Source organism: Astatotilapia calliptera, chromosome 19 (genome assembly GCF_964374335.1).
Source record: "Astatotilapia calliptera chromosome 19, fAstCal68.1, whole genome shotgun sequence".
NCBI lineage: Eukaryota > Metazoa > Chordata > Actinopteri > Cichliformes > Cichlidae > Astatotilapia > Astatotilapia calliptera.
Window position 1 is genome coordinate 9,816,179 of NC_137440.1, and position 14,279 is coordinate 9,830,457.

At 47.6% G+C, this 14,279-nt stretch overlaps 1 protein-coding gene across 1 annotated transcript in view; it reads left to right on the forward strand.

The window, feature by feature from the left end:
- The first annotated feature begins 3,585 nt into the window (after positions 1-3,585).
- The window catches only part of rin3 (Ras and Rab interactor 3), a 28,052-nt gene continuing 17,358 nt past the window's right edge, over positions 3,586-14,279 (forward strand). The window contains exons 1-5 of the mRNA XM_080293551.1: positions 3,586-4,256; positions 11,993-12,497; positions 13,641-13,755; positions 13,829-13,901; positions 14,069-14,160. Coding sequence (XP_080149677.1) covers positions 4,222-4,256; positions 11,993-12,497; positions 13,641-13,755; positions 13,829-13,901; positions 14,069-14,160 — 820 coding nt within the window. The 5' untranslated portion in view covers positions 3,586-4,221. The remainder of the gene's footprint in view (positions 4,257-11,992; positions 12,498-13,640; positions 13,756-13,828; positions 13,902-14,068; positions 14,161-14,279) is intronic.

Consider the following 14,279-nt stretch of genomic DNA (forward strand, 5'->3'; position numbering starts at 1 on the left):
AGGACGCAGAACACAATGTGCTGTAAAAAAAAACAACAACAAAAAAAAACATGCTAAATTGCAGTGGTGCAACGGATCAAAAACGTCACGGTTCGGATCAGTTTTTGGATCAGCATCCAAACATCATCAATTCAATTCAATTTTATTTATAAAGAACCAAATCACAACAGCAGTCGCCTCAAGGTGCTTTATATTGTAAGGTAGACCCTACAATAATACACACCGGTCATTATATCGCACTCCGCTGTGATACAATGAGCTGTCACGGTCACGTAGCTTTCTGTTGACCGTGACAGCTCCACCCATTTGTAGTAGTTAGAGCAACAGAAGATGCCTGGGACAGTTCAGCCATAACTTTAAACTTTTCCCGCTCATACATGCTTGGAACGATCTTGCCACTAAAGTGGACGCAAACGACATATCATAGCGTGGCTCAAGCACGTTCATCACAGTTTAAACCCCTTGTTTTGCACAACAGAATACGGCCTCCCGTCTGCAGCTAAACACCCCAACAGCTTCTGTAATAGCTTTAGCCAGTTGGACTGGGCAGCAAAGGGCTGCTTAAATACCGCAAACTCCTCTGCTCCTGCACTTGGACCGCTAGCGCTGGCCAGAACTATCGCTTGACAGACCCACCACGCCACCATAAACATACTTTTTTTTCTTCTTTTTCGAATCCTCGGATCACGTGCGTACCGAACCGTGGAGTGGGATCGGTTTGGATTACGGATCAACCGCGATCCGCTGCACCACTACCAAATTGCAAAAAAAAAATCTGTGAAACAGTGAAAGGTGAACCACATTATAGTGACCGCTGCATAACAAAATATTTAAAAGTTAAAAATTTTTTTTAAAAGTTTCTTTTGAAGTTTGCTGTTTCAGTCGGGTAAGAACTTTTACTCTGAAGCTGGTTTTTGTCATGGAAAACAGTTTCATGACTGCTCGGCTGTTATTAGCAAATGTTTTCAGATAAGTCAGTGTCTGCCACACTGACTGTGGGCTACCAAACCATCACCAAGGAGGTTTTTGGTGCCACTGATACTACCCAACAATCACTCACCATCTGGTTGAGTAATATACACTCTTCACCTGTTAGGATCATGTGACCCAAAGCACACAACTCTGGCTGTGTGAGGGGGGAGCCAATCAGAAGATCAAAAAGCTTCCTCTGGTCTCAACTTTTGAGAGAGAGGGTGAGGAGGGGCTCAGAGTAGACCGCTACTCCTCAAAGGAGCCAGCTGAGGAGGTTCAGGTGTCTCCTTGATGCCTCGTGTCCATATTGGCTGAAAACTCCTCACTGCCCCTTTAGAAGAGCTGGAGGAAGTGGGTGGGGAGACGGAGGCCTGAGCATCCCTGCATGGATGGATGGATGGAGTACTTTCCCGAATCCATTACTGCAGCAAGGCTATTTAGGCTCACTTAGTATTTAGCCAGTGGATGGTTCTGAAAGCCAGCAAGAGCCCTCACTGCACAGTCGAACACTGAGGCAGTAGTTAACATACATTAGAATGATTTCATTTATTCTCTGGAGGGAAAATCTTTTCTAAAAACGTATTTCATTAAAACTGGGCCAGTCGTCTCTGTGACGCTCGTGTGATTGACACACAGACTGACTCACACTCGTCTTTATTATTATGCTGGCTTGCAATGTGAGCTCGAGCGGTGTTGACTCTGCGTGTCTGCTGAGACAAGATGGACAGAAACATTCGTCTGTGTGAGAGCAGCCTGTAAATCTGTGTGCACACCGCACAGCTGGGCTTCATAAGAGGAACATCTGTGAGAGCATGAAGCCCCGGCACAAAGTGTGAGGAGCTTAGTGCTTCTCTATATTCAGATCTACACCTTTACGTGAAGTTGTCAGTCTCCCAAAAGTCATAACTGAGGAACTGTGAGGGCAGCAGTAGCAGGGAGCATTAGCTGATAACTCCACCCTCACATCCAAATATGGCCATTTCCTGAAACACAAAAACAACACGGCAGCATCCAAAACACGACCTCTGAATCTTAAAAATCAGGCTCCAGAAACCAAAGACAGCAGCACGCACCTTTTAGATACAGTCTTTGTCATGTTACATATTCCAGCGGTGCTTTATTCGCTCTGTCAGTCACGTCTTTCTCCGTCTGGAACAAAAACCTCATGCTGTACAAACAGCTGATCCTCTCACTCTTTCACTCCTTCCACGTCATCTGTAGAAAATGTTGAAACGCCGTCAAATCCTGCAGCCGGCTCCCAGTAAACAAATGAATCACCTAAATCAAACGCTTGGCTGCCATTTCAGCTGAAACAGAACACAGATAAAAGACGAGGTTCGAAATCTATTCAGACTCATCCCAGCAGGCCTCTGGGGCAGCATATGGTGGCCTGTAACTGACACATATACTACAATCATGCTTTCACTGTGAGAACAGCCAGGCACAGCAAAGAGCCAGCATGAATGTCTTACAAAATATATCACATTACATCCATTATGATATATGGCACGTCCAAGCTTCGATGAACAGGAGGTGATCTGAGAAATGCATGTGCAGTAATTTATGCACAGAAAGACCCTCACATGCCTCGTTCGATGCTCCAATCAGGGATCTTCTCTGCAGCATTAATCAGTTTTCACTTAGTCTGTGATTTTTCCACAGACTGTAAATGCAAGATGGACGTTCAGTTCTGAAACCAGCAACCGTAAAGCCGTCTGAGCTCAGCTGATCAGGACGCTCATTTTCTCACAAACCTCAATACAATCAGACTTCAGAGGAGGCGCCCCCTGCTGGGCGTTACAGAGAGAAGGTTTGAGGCCCTGAGCTTATAGCTGGTCTCCGGAGCTGATCTGTACTTTTTAAATGTTCGCATTTCATGCAGCTCACCAGAAAAATCAGTGAGAGGCGGTAAAATCGTTCAGGTCAGCCTTCAGTCTGAGGTCAGGTCTGTTTTGGCGTCGGCAGCGTGATTAAACGGTGGTGAAGGCGAGCGTTACCGTGGTCACAGTGGGCCTTAATGAGCCCCGCTCCCTGCTGCTCGAGCAGCCGAGGATAAAAACAGCCAGCTGAAAATGACCGAGCGTGACTCTTGGTGTTTCTGTAATGAGGTTTCCTGGTTTCATCCCAAGTGAATGTTGTGGGCCGCAGCGCCCTCTGGTGGATGCTCACTGATGCTGACGATGTAGTGTGAAGTCAGCTTCTCACCTGGTTTTTCATGTGAGTAGTGGAGGCTGTCGGAGTGAAAAATGATCACACAGGAAGCAGCTGCACACTCACCACACATGAATGCACCATGTACGTGTGTGTGTGTGTGTGTGTGTGTGTGTGTGTGTGTGTGTGTGTGTGTGTGTGTGTGTGTGCGTGTGACCACATATGCATGTCCACCATGCACCCTTAAAGTTTTACAGTAAGTGCAGCCATCAGAGCAGCAGTGGGGGGTTAGACCTATAGCGTCTGTAGCTTCTGCACACGCTGCAGAGTTTCTGATTAACATCAACGCTCACTCTGCAGCTCTGTCTCCCAAAACTGCAAACATGAAGTCTTCCTGCCACACACACTTTAATTTGAGCTATCAGTCCAATCTTAATAGTTTCTTTGGGCAGGAATGTCTTCAGAGGGAGAGATTATACATGAGAGAAGAGATAAGCTCAGACAGGAGTAGGTGTAGAGAAGCAAAAGCAGAGTTTCTATTGTAAATGTGAGCAGGGAGTAGGAGGAGGAAGAGGAGGAGGAGGAGAACGGGGTCAACAACCCAAAAAAAAACAAAACAGTGACGCCTGCAGGAAACATGAAGTCCAGCATTCCAGAGTTTGAGCGGAGAGCATCTGGAAAAGTTTAAAAGTAGAGAGGGGAGGGGAGAAGGGACGTGGAGGAGGCAGGGTTGTGTTTCCAAAAGATGTAAAAATGCAGAAATTCAAAGGTCTGATTGAGCAGCCGAGTTGAGAAAGAGCAGGATCAGCTGCAGAGCGCTGAAGCAAAGAGAGTGTGTCACAAGCTAAGAAGAGGCAGAGCAGGGGAAGTCTGACCAAAGTGCTCGGCCTCTTCCTGCCTCACGAACGGCTCAGGAAGTCGAGGCTTAAACACAGGGGAGGGCCGACACAGGAACACATTTTCCCCTTTGCCTTGTAGTTTCTCCTTATTCAGGCCTGCTCAGATCAACAGGAGGAGGAAAGAAGGGGGCAAAGAGGAGGCGGGGTTTTCGATGGAGCTGAGAGAGACGGAGCAGTCAAACAGTCAGTCGCCGCCGTTATGATGGAGGCCAGCGTCGTTCCCCAGGACGCAGGGTGAGTCTAATGGGGGTCTGCGATGATATGTACGGGTGGAAAAAGCAGCGAGAGGCATTTTTGAGTGAGGGGTAAGGGGGATGGTGCTGCGGTTTCAGAGTGGAGGAGGGAGTCGGGGGTCGAAAGTCAGACAGGAAAAACAGATGTGATGACTCACTCGCTCATATTTAGGTCAGTGTCCTCCCAGAGCGGGGAAAATCCTGATTCTGTGCAGGATTGGAGTCTGTTTCCATACTTCCAGGGGAGAGTTAGAGAGGCCTGAGTTGATGTGAAGTGCTCCAAAAAGGCGCATTGACTGTTATCACATCTGAATGTCAGCTTAATGCTTCAGGATTTAACTTAAATGAAAAAGTCTTCAGTAGTGAGCGTATGACAAAAACCTTCCCTCATGGAGCATTTCTGAGGTTTACTGAGAGGAACGATTATTGCTTGATTATTGAACGATTATTGCTCCTATTCCCGATTCTAAATTGGCTTGCTTAATTTGTCAAAGAATCAAAGACTTTGTGTAAACGATGGAAGTCGAAAGCACCAAAAGCTGCAGTTCTTCTAACGCCCACTAGAGGCTCCAGCAGAGGCTCCCGAGATAAAACGTCCAACTTTACAGCAGAAAGAAAGAAAAACTGTTTTGATCTCTTCCTTCCTATTTGACTTGTATGAAGGCTTAAAGTTTGCATTATTGGGGGTGTGGCCTCTTTGACTGACAGGTGGATGGTGACACAGGTGGCTGCAGCTGCTAGCGGTCTGCTAACTAGACCTCGCAACGTGTTTGTGCTGTTGGAGCATTTTTAATGACATCATCTGACCAATAATATGGCTGCTGTGAGGTTACTGTACTAACAGACCGTCCCCAAAGGCGGAGCTCCAGGTGTGGTGCACAGTGAAGTTCTAGGGTTTTGATTAGATGTTGTAGAGCACTAAATAGTAATCAGTCTGTGTGATGGTCTCATACAGTCTACAATCATGGCAGCCAGCACTCCCCCCTCGTTTCTAAAGATGATTTTTCAAACTGAGGAGTCCAAAAACAACGGCTGGCTATGTCCATCTTTTATATACAGGCTATGTTTAAACCCGCATTCTGTGTAATGTCCAGCAGGGGGCGACTTCTCTGGCTGTGAAAAGAAGTCATTGTAAATGAGTGTCCTGCTCTGTGGCATTCGTTTCTCACTCAGCTCGCCTGTGTCCAAATCACTACGTTATCGAGGCCGCAGGGCGGCAGGGAACGCGAGTGTTGTTGTGCTGAAGGCTCAGTCACTGCAGAGTCAGCGGCGGGTGAAGTATTGTGCTGCTTTACTACGCTGCAGTATCACTTCTTCATTTAAAACTCCTCGGGGATAAAAGGCCCAGATAACTCATGTATGAGATGTAAAAGTGGATGCTTACACATCACAGGACTGTTACTGAAACCTGCAGAGCTCACATGTGACTGCTTCATTTCAGCAAAAACTGCAGTGGAGTAAAAACTGATGCAGTAACTGTAAAAGTCTAAGTCCACCCGTCCATCCTCTCCTTACGTTGGTCGTGGGGGCAGCAGGGGGCTCCCTCTGGGGCACAGACCTCTTTTGCTGCTTTTCTTGTCTTCGTGTTTTTGGTCAGTGAAACAATCTATAAGGCCTGACCTGCAGTGACAGGCTGCTGTCAGACCTACACCATCACCTGCACGTCCATATCTTTAAACAAGCATAAATAACCAACACAGCGTTTAGCTGTGAGTTTATAAGTGAGTTATAGTTTCTTCTTTCTTGGCATTTGATCCGTCTGCGGCTGCAGGAGCAGGTCACAGATGCCTGTCATCGTCTTCACAAGCTTTTATTATTTATGTACGGGCCGGTCCTTATTAGCACTCAGGGCACTTTTTACTCTCCATACAAACTACACCAACACTCTCATGCACCGGGGGCAGCTCAGGGGTCAGTGCCCTGCTCAAGGATACTTCAGCACGCAGACTGGAGGAGCCAGGGATCTAACTACCGCCCCACCCGTTTACTCATTGACAGACTTTAGTGGTCGAACACTTTTCAGCCTGATGATCCTGAGGCAGCACATGTGAACCAGCCTAACAACCATGAAAGACAGGAAGTATCAGAGGCCGCCCTGCTGGCTGTGAAGCGTTGCGCAGGAAGTGACAACCTTCCCGTGCAGTCAGGCTGAGTTCAGCGTGTCCAGCTCAGACAGCACAGACACTCCGATACAGGTGCCGATGGAGTCCTGCTTGGTGGTGTTTAATCGTCCAACATCTGACGACCGGATGTTGGCGTGGAGCGCCACACGGACACCCTCACCCCCGTGATCGCTTTCGTGTTGCTACGCCCCCCAAATGTTCCTCCTTTGAACAGGTTGAGCACAGATCGGGACCGTAACCATTCCACTTGTATGACATCACCACCCAGACTGCATTGCAACGTGAACCACAGCAGAGCACGAGTGAAGGCACTGCTTCATGTTTAATAGAGTCAGAGCAGACCGAGCGTGGACTTTAAACCTGTGTCAGGTAAAGACGCACCTCAGCGACGTGATGGGTGTAGGCCGTTTCTAACGTCTCCTCCGCTGGAATCAAAGGTGGAGTAAATGTGCGTGCGTGGTGTTTCCATGCAGCTCAGCAAACATGAATCAAACACAGGATGTCTGCTTCTGGTCACAGCTTGAAAATTCAGCTGACTGAACGATTTATTGTGCCGCCTGTCTTCCTGTGAGCAGACGGGCACTTATGGCCGTTGGACTGGGATCGGTTAGTCACATGATTTCATCAGCCTGAAATCCACTGAAGACACGTCTCAGTGGAATCAACTGGCTCTTTTTGTAAGAACAGCTGAGAGCAGTGGCGTGTCTAGAAAATTTTTGTTGGGGGGGCCAGGTAGGGGCACAGATTTGGAGAAGGGTGGCAGATTTAATTGGCAGATAATGTTTAAAAAAAAAATTCTACCAACCGTTAACCATAATTCAATAATCCTATAAACCTAATAACCAAATGCACTTTTAACTCTTATTCGAATGAGATTTTAACCACTACGGTGCAAAGTTTTTAGATACTGCGTTGATAAAGTACAAGAGATACAATCAGTGCTTTGTCAGTGCTTACTCAGCATTCAAGGACAGCAATATTTGCATAGTATTTTTACTGACATATAGTGCACATATGTTTTGGGCAAAAACATTTTTGAAAATTAAAATACGAACATTTGTAACAAACAATTGACAAATTAGCCAATGCCAATGCAAAACTTTATCTGCCTGTTAAAAAAAGAAGATAATCTTCTCACAAACTGGTGTTTGATTTTGAAACAGGAAAAAAGTGGGGAAACAAATGAAAAGACTAACATTTGAATAAAACCTGAAAGCAAGTAAATACTTTCTATGCTGCCTTATGGTAAACTTTGGTAATATTGATAAAGAACAACACTGGCTGATGATGAAATACAGTCAGCTGGCATGGTGACACTGCCAGTATTAACCTGCAGGGCTGGACTGGGACAAAAAAAATTGGGCATTTTTACTACAGACCGACCCACCAGGTATTAAAGCCATAAAGACTTTGACTGAAAACAAACCCTGTTGTGACAGTGATGTACAGTCTTGTTGGTATATGTATGATTTCTATACATTTTACGTCAGATAAAAACTTTGGTTGTAAGATTTAGATAATTATTTAATAAAAACTAGGTATTTTAAATGAGAATAAGAAAGAAAAGTATTTCTTTGTGCCCACCTTTCCCTGTTAATGCCCTACCTGGCCCCCTGGCAAAACTTTGCTAGACCCGCCCCTGCACAGTTACCAGCTGTCAGCTACATAAAAAAGGATCCTGGTGTTATTTGTCTCTCAGAAACAGTTCATAACTTCAACTCATTCATGTCACCTAAAAGGTAAACCTGTTTCTCCATCACCTGTTCAGCTCTGATGGTTCAGTAAGGACATCTCCTGGTTTCATCTTCATGTTTCCCTCTCACCACATATCTAAACAGACATCATGACCAGCAGCTTTACAGCTGTGGCTCCAGCAAACATCAGCTGATACTAGAAATTAATATTAAATACATTCTAACAACAGCTGATCAAGCTTAAACGTGCTGCTGTTGTTTAGCGCAATATCCGCTGGTTTCCTCTTTCTGGCGCAAAGTGGGCGATAAACAAACGCGAGAGAAAAGCCGATCAGCTGATCATTGATCAGTTTCATGATTGAAGTAGCAACAGGAGAGGGAGGGGAGAGAATGAGAGAAGAAGAGCCAGCTGTGCAGCGTAAAGACAGAATAACTCCAGCTTTGTGTCTTTTTTCCATTCTAGCTAAAGTCCGGGACAAACTGGTCTCTTCTCAGCTCAATATGAAACGTGTAATATTTTCTCTGAATGAGGGACCATTCCATTTTTTTAAGGAGCCGTTGGCAACTCTACTAACCTTATGAATAAAATAAAGTTCACTATCAGTAACATCATAGCACCCACCCAGCTGTATAAAAACTCCGTCAAACTGGCTAGAACGCAGTATGAGTTATTGCAACTGACAGTAAAAAGTCAGCAACATGAAAATAAACTCCACCTAAACTTGGTTTATATCTGACCCAGATAGACTGCAGGTCATAACTTCTTACCTGAAGTTCAGTTCACCTGACACTCGGACTGGTGGCTGCTTCGGGTCTCTCCTCCTGCCTCCCCTTCCCTCATCCACCTGTTGCCTCTGTGGAAGCCCCGTCATAGCCACCACCAAACAACGGAGTTATTTCTACACATCGACCTGCATCTGGCCAATCCACCACCTCTCATTGTTCATGCCGTTACAAAAAAAAGAAAAAATAAGTCACTGGGGATATGCCCGGTATGCCCGATGGCCAGTCCAGCTATGTTAACCTGCAACCAAATCTGCAGCTCCATACAGCAATGTTACGACTTAGATTATATCTTATAACTCATAACTCTTATGTTAGCTGCCCTCAGTAGCATACTGTCTGAAATATTCCACAGCTGCAATAATTCTTTAAGTGTTATTTTTTCTTTGGTATTCTAATTTCACCGAAGTTTACTAAACTCAACAAACTTGATATTACTTACCGGGACATTTATTCTGTCCTCATTTTCTTTCACCGAAAAATTGTTTCCTGCAGTGCCGTCTTTCGCGCTTGGCTCTCCTACCTTTGCTAACGTGATGCACATAGCGCAGAAGCGATGCTGCATTCACTTACACTCGGATATCTGAGCGTCACCGTGAAAACATAATCGGACATTTGATATTTGATTGAATTTTATTGTTTTGCCTTTGGGGTGGCACCTGGGGTGGCCAGTCTGGTTTGGGGGGTGGCCTGTGCCCCCCCAGGCCACCCCGCTGGACACGCCATTGGCTGAGAGACGGATGGCACCGAAGCCCCGGCAGCTCCTTTTAGACGCCGTCCCTCTCAGGACCTCCTCCAGCTTTTCCTGGAGACAGTTAAGTGACGCAATCTCTCCACTGTGTCCCGGCTTTCCCCGAGATTCCCAAAGGAACGTAGGTCGGCCGCTACATCACCTGCATGCTGTGCACGATCACAGACCGGTTCAGGGTCCACAACCCTAAAGACACTTTCATCCACGCTGCACCTCCATGAGCTCGTCCTCAAGTGACACTTGGGCACCAAACAGGTCTAATTAAAGACCACCCCCGTGTGTAACAGCTGCTTTAAACACAAACACGAGGAGCTCAAGAACAACACCTTACGTCACTCTGCTGTCAGCAATCTGCTGTAATTTACAATCACCGGCACTCTTTGCGTTGCAGAGGGAGAAGTGAGCAGAGGAAGCCATAAAGCAAACATATTAACGCTCGCTGATGGCGCCACTCTCAGCTGAGAGCCTTTGTTATCTACGGGCCACAAACAGCACTTCAAACTTAGCTACAGAGACAAACGTAAATTAGCATGACCGTGCTGTAACATACTGCTAGCAAGTACTCGTCTATTTAAAGCCAAACCACCAGACCACTGATAAGGCAGAGGTAACTCAGACTGCAGCAAAGGTAAATAAAGGCTGCAGCCTGCAGCGTGCAGGTGCATGCTGGGATTTTAATAGAACAACACAGGAGGCCCCGACTGATGGGGGGAGGGGGGAAGGGTCCAAGTGACCCTGACCCCTCAGGGGGTCAACGACAGGAAACAGATCTTCTTCTTATATGTGGCGAACTGCAAGAGGAACAACACAAGTGTTGTGAAAGTGTTTCTTTTCATGTTTTTTGGTGTCATCTGGACCGCTGAGTGAGTCACCTGTCAGGTAGCAACACACACACCTGGAAACCCAACGTCCACCTGTCCGGCACCTGTCGGACTCACCTGGCAGGTAAAGCCGGGTAGATGCAAACACTGCAGGCGGGCCGTGCATTCACCTCACAACACGATCAGAAGAACTGATGGAAACGATGTGCAGCCATCAGTGGCGGACTACCTTCAACACCAACCTGCTATTTTGTTCTCTGTTTGGTAACCACAGGACTAGACGAACTGACCACAGACTTCCTCTAACAGCATTGCGCTATTAACTCACTGTGTTCACCAGGTGATGATGAGGAGCAGCTCACTGACACACAGACACACGGCGCCCTGCTGCCCGTGTGTCAGGCTGGGGGAGGAGACGTCTCAAACACGCCTGTGCTCCTGCTGGACCAGCTTTTACCGTTTCATAGCCTTAAAAAGCCAAACTGGTGACCCCGTGACCCCTAGAGGCCATGCTGTAATGTCAGATGATGTAATGTAAATAAATCACTTGCCCTGACAAACCCCAGAGACCGCTCTCATCAGCTGCTGTTGTCCTGTGCTCCGGTTTCTGATGCACCGCTAACATCTGTGTGGTTTCCAGGCTGCTGCGAGCGAGGAGCTCTGAGCGCTGCAGCCGCGGCGAGTGAAGAAGACTTAGATTCAATTAGTCTTTATCGTCTCTCTAAGGCTTAAACGCCTCAGCTGAAGCAACGGGATCTCATTTTCAGCTTTCTGAGGATGCTTCACCTCTCACCTGATGAGCTCTAGCATCCTTCTGTGGTTGGCACCTCGGAGGCGGACCTGAAACTCACCACGCGACGCACAAAGACTTCACACCTTAGGTCACATGACTCAGACAACAACACACCCCGGGCCTTGACAGGCACAGGATGAGTCAGTGATACCACGACCTTGACATCAGACTTCACCTCCTAACATCCACCTGGTCACCAGCACAGCTTGCGTTAGCATCCATCCATGTTCCAGCCCTCGCTCATGCAGGGAGACCCTACCTGGGGTAAACTGGCCTCAACAACATACCTGCAGGGTCCCTCAGGTGTCTTTATCACCACCTTAAATCAACCACGGCAGACACAAAGTGCTGCACACGACACTGAAAAAATAAAACAATTATAATACAAATGAAACCAGACTCAGGAGCTGGTCACGTGACCTGGGAGCTCCGTCAGGGATCACAGAGGGGCGGTAGGAGTCGTCCCAGCAGCAGCACGTGGCGCTCGGTGATAGTTCAGCTCGTGTTTGAGGCCCGCTCCGCCGTCTGGATGCTTTCTGAGTCGGCTGCACTGGTGTTAAGTCAGATGTTTAACTCCGCCCCTTTGAAGCCGGCGATGATGCCAGCCATTATGAAATCTGCAGCAGCAGCAGGTGTGTTTTAAAAGGCGGGGCCTGGGCCCAGCGGGTGGGCCATCCTCTCAGTGTGGTTAAAGTCCGAGCAGCTGATCACAGGAAACATCACCGGCCAGCTGTCAATCTGTTTATTGACCTTTGACCTTTTCTCTTTGCAGCCCTGTGACAGGACCACTTGACCCGCCCCCCCCCCTGCCTCCGCCCTCGCTGCCCTCCCACCCGCCGCCCCGGCCATGTCGGCCCAAACCTCCACCTTCTGCAGTCAGGAACTCCCATCTCCCCTCTCGACCTCCTCTGCCTCCAGCCACCCCTCCGTCCCTCCCTCCCCCTCTCCCTCCGGTCCACGCACCTCCTCCCTTATCTTTGCCTCCCCCTCTCTCACCTTCCCCTGTCCCCACTCCTGCTCCTCCCCTGCTGTCCTCTGTCTCCTCTGATCTGACGCCCACTTTCTCTCCTCCCCCTCTTCCTGCTCCTTTATCTCCTACACTCCCACCCCCCTCCTCTTCTTCCTCCCCCCGTCCCACCCCTGTGTTCCCACCAGCCTCACCGGCTCCTCCGGTGCTGAGCTCGGTGGACCGGCTGGTCGGGAGCACCTCCGTGTGGCGGCCCGAAGGACTCAGCCGAGAGCAAACCGCCAGGATACTGGAGGAGGAGCCAGCCGGGGTGAGACACACACACACACACACACACACACACACACACACACACACACACACACACACACACACACAGGTATCCCCTCTATAATGGGCCCTATTTACAGGGTAAATATCCTTTACTCTGATGGAAATACGTCATCATCTCCTTTTTTCGTTTACCTGTAGACGCGTGCATGCACAGAAAGTTTGAATCAACAGCAGAAATGTGAAACATGTTTAACAGGTTTAAAGCTGTTAAAACGCAGAAACGAGGGCCTGATATCAGACACCATCACAAAGTCTTTACCTCTGACTCACATCTGGAAACCAAACAAACCTACGAAGAGCAATTTACGTCTCCACGCGTGGCGACTCAGCAGGAAGTCATTGTTGTGTTAGAGCTGGGAATAATGACACTGAAGTGGTGACTGCTCCCTGATTTTCCTCTTCCCTTTAATAAATAAAGACATTTACATCACAGACTGATGCAGAAAATCTGCAGACGGGTTCAAAACTTCACCAAATGAAGGAAATGAAGTTTCTGGTGTTGCTGGAGGAACCTCGGAGATCCCCTCTGACATGAACATACAGCCAACCCATCTCATTTCCTGCTCGACCAGCTCTGATTTGCATTTAGCTTTTGTGCTGGATTGAGCAAATATGACGGGTTACAGGAGCCAGGCTCTGATCATAACTCACAAATCATTTGGTTATATGGACCTTTCTTCATTTTCCACACCTGCGTCAGTGTGTGAATGTGTGGATGACTGAATGTAGTGTAAAGCGCTATACAAATACAGGCCATTTACCATTTTCCATCTTTCATTCATTTGAAAGCTACCGTTTCACAGTAGAGATAACATCTAATATCTATTATAAACATATTTAATAATTAGCATATATCAAATAGCAAATCTGAGCAGTGGAGCAGAAGATTGTGTGGTTGGTTTGAGATGGAATGACTTCACATCCAGGTGAATCACAGCTGCATGTTTGTTTTTATGGGACCTGTTAAATTTGTGAGACGCTGACATGTGAGAGCGTCCTCAGACTTGTGCTGACGCTCGCGCTGTGAGTCATACAGCTGTGCGCTTCTAAAAGAGGAGGCAGCTTCTTATTGTACATCACATGACCTCAGACTCAAAACCACACTCGCTGGTGTCTGCAGGCTTTCCTGGTGCGCAGCACAGAGGACAACGACGTCGCGACGCTATCGGTACGGCTGCCTGACGAGCAGGGGGCGCCGCTCGTACGCGACATGAAGATCCAACAACACAAGACGTGTAGGTGCTGCTTCAGAAAGTACACACATTCACACAAAGGAGGAAGCCATTCATTCTTCTCTGTCTCCCCCAGTCGTCCACTTGGAGGGCTCCTCTCTGGTCTTTGATGACATCTTCAAACTCATCTCCTTCTACTTCCACAGCAGGTAACACAAACACACCTGCAGCAGCACGCAGGACATCGCACAACACACACACTGTAAAAACAAGCCTGCGGTGCTCGCAGTATCCACACACTCACATTCACATACATGTGCACACTCTTTCAATACCTGCTTCATTCAACCTTCTCCCAACTCGATCCAAAAATCAGGGACATCCTGGCCGTCCCGCTGAGGTCACCCACGGCCATTACCACGGCAACTAAGAGAGAGGAGCTGGAGAGCATTGCTGCTATGGGTGCAGGTAAAATAATTAACTCATCAGGTTATTAAAGTTGTCAAATTATCACTGAGGCAAACATCAGCATTCACCATACAGTGTAAATGTATGCTATGTCTTCTGATGATGCTGCCTAAGGGAAG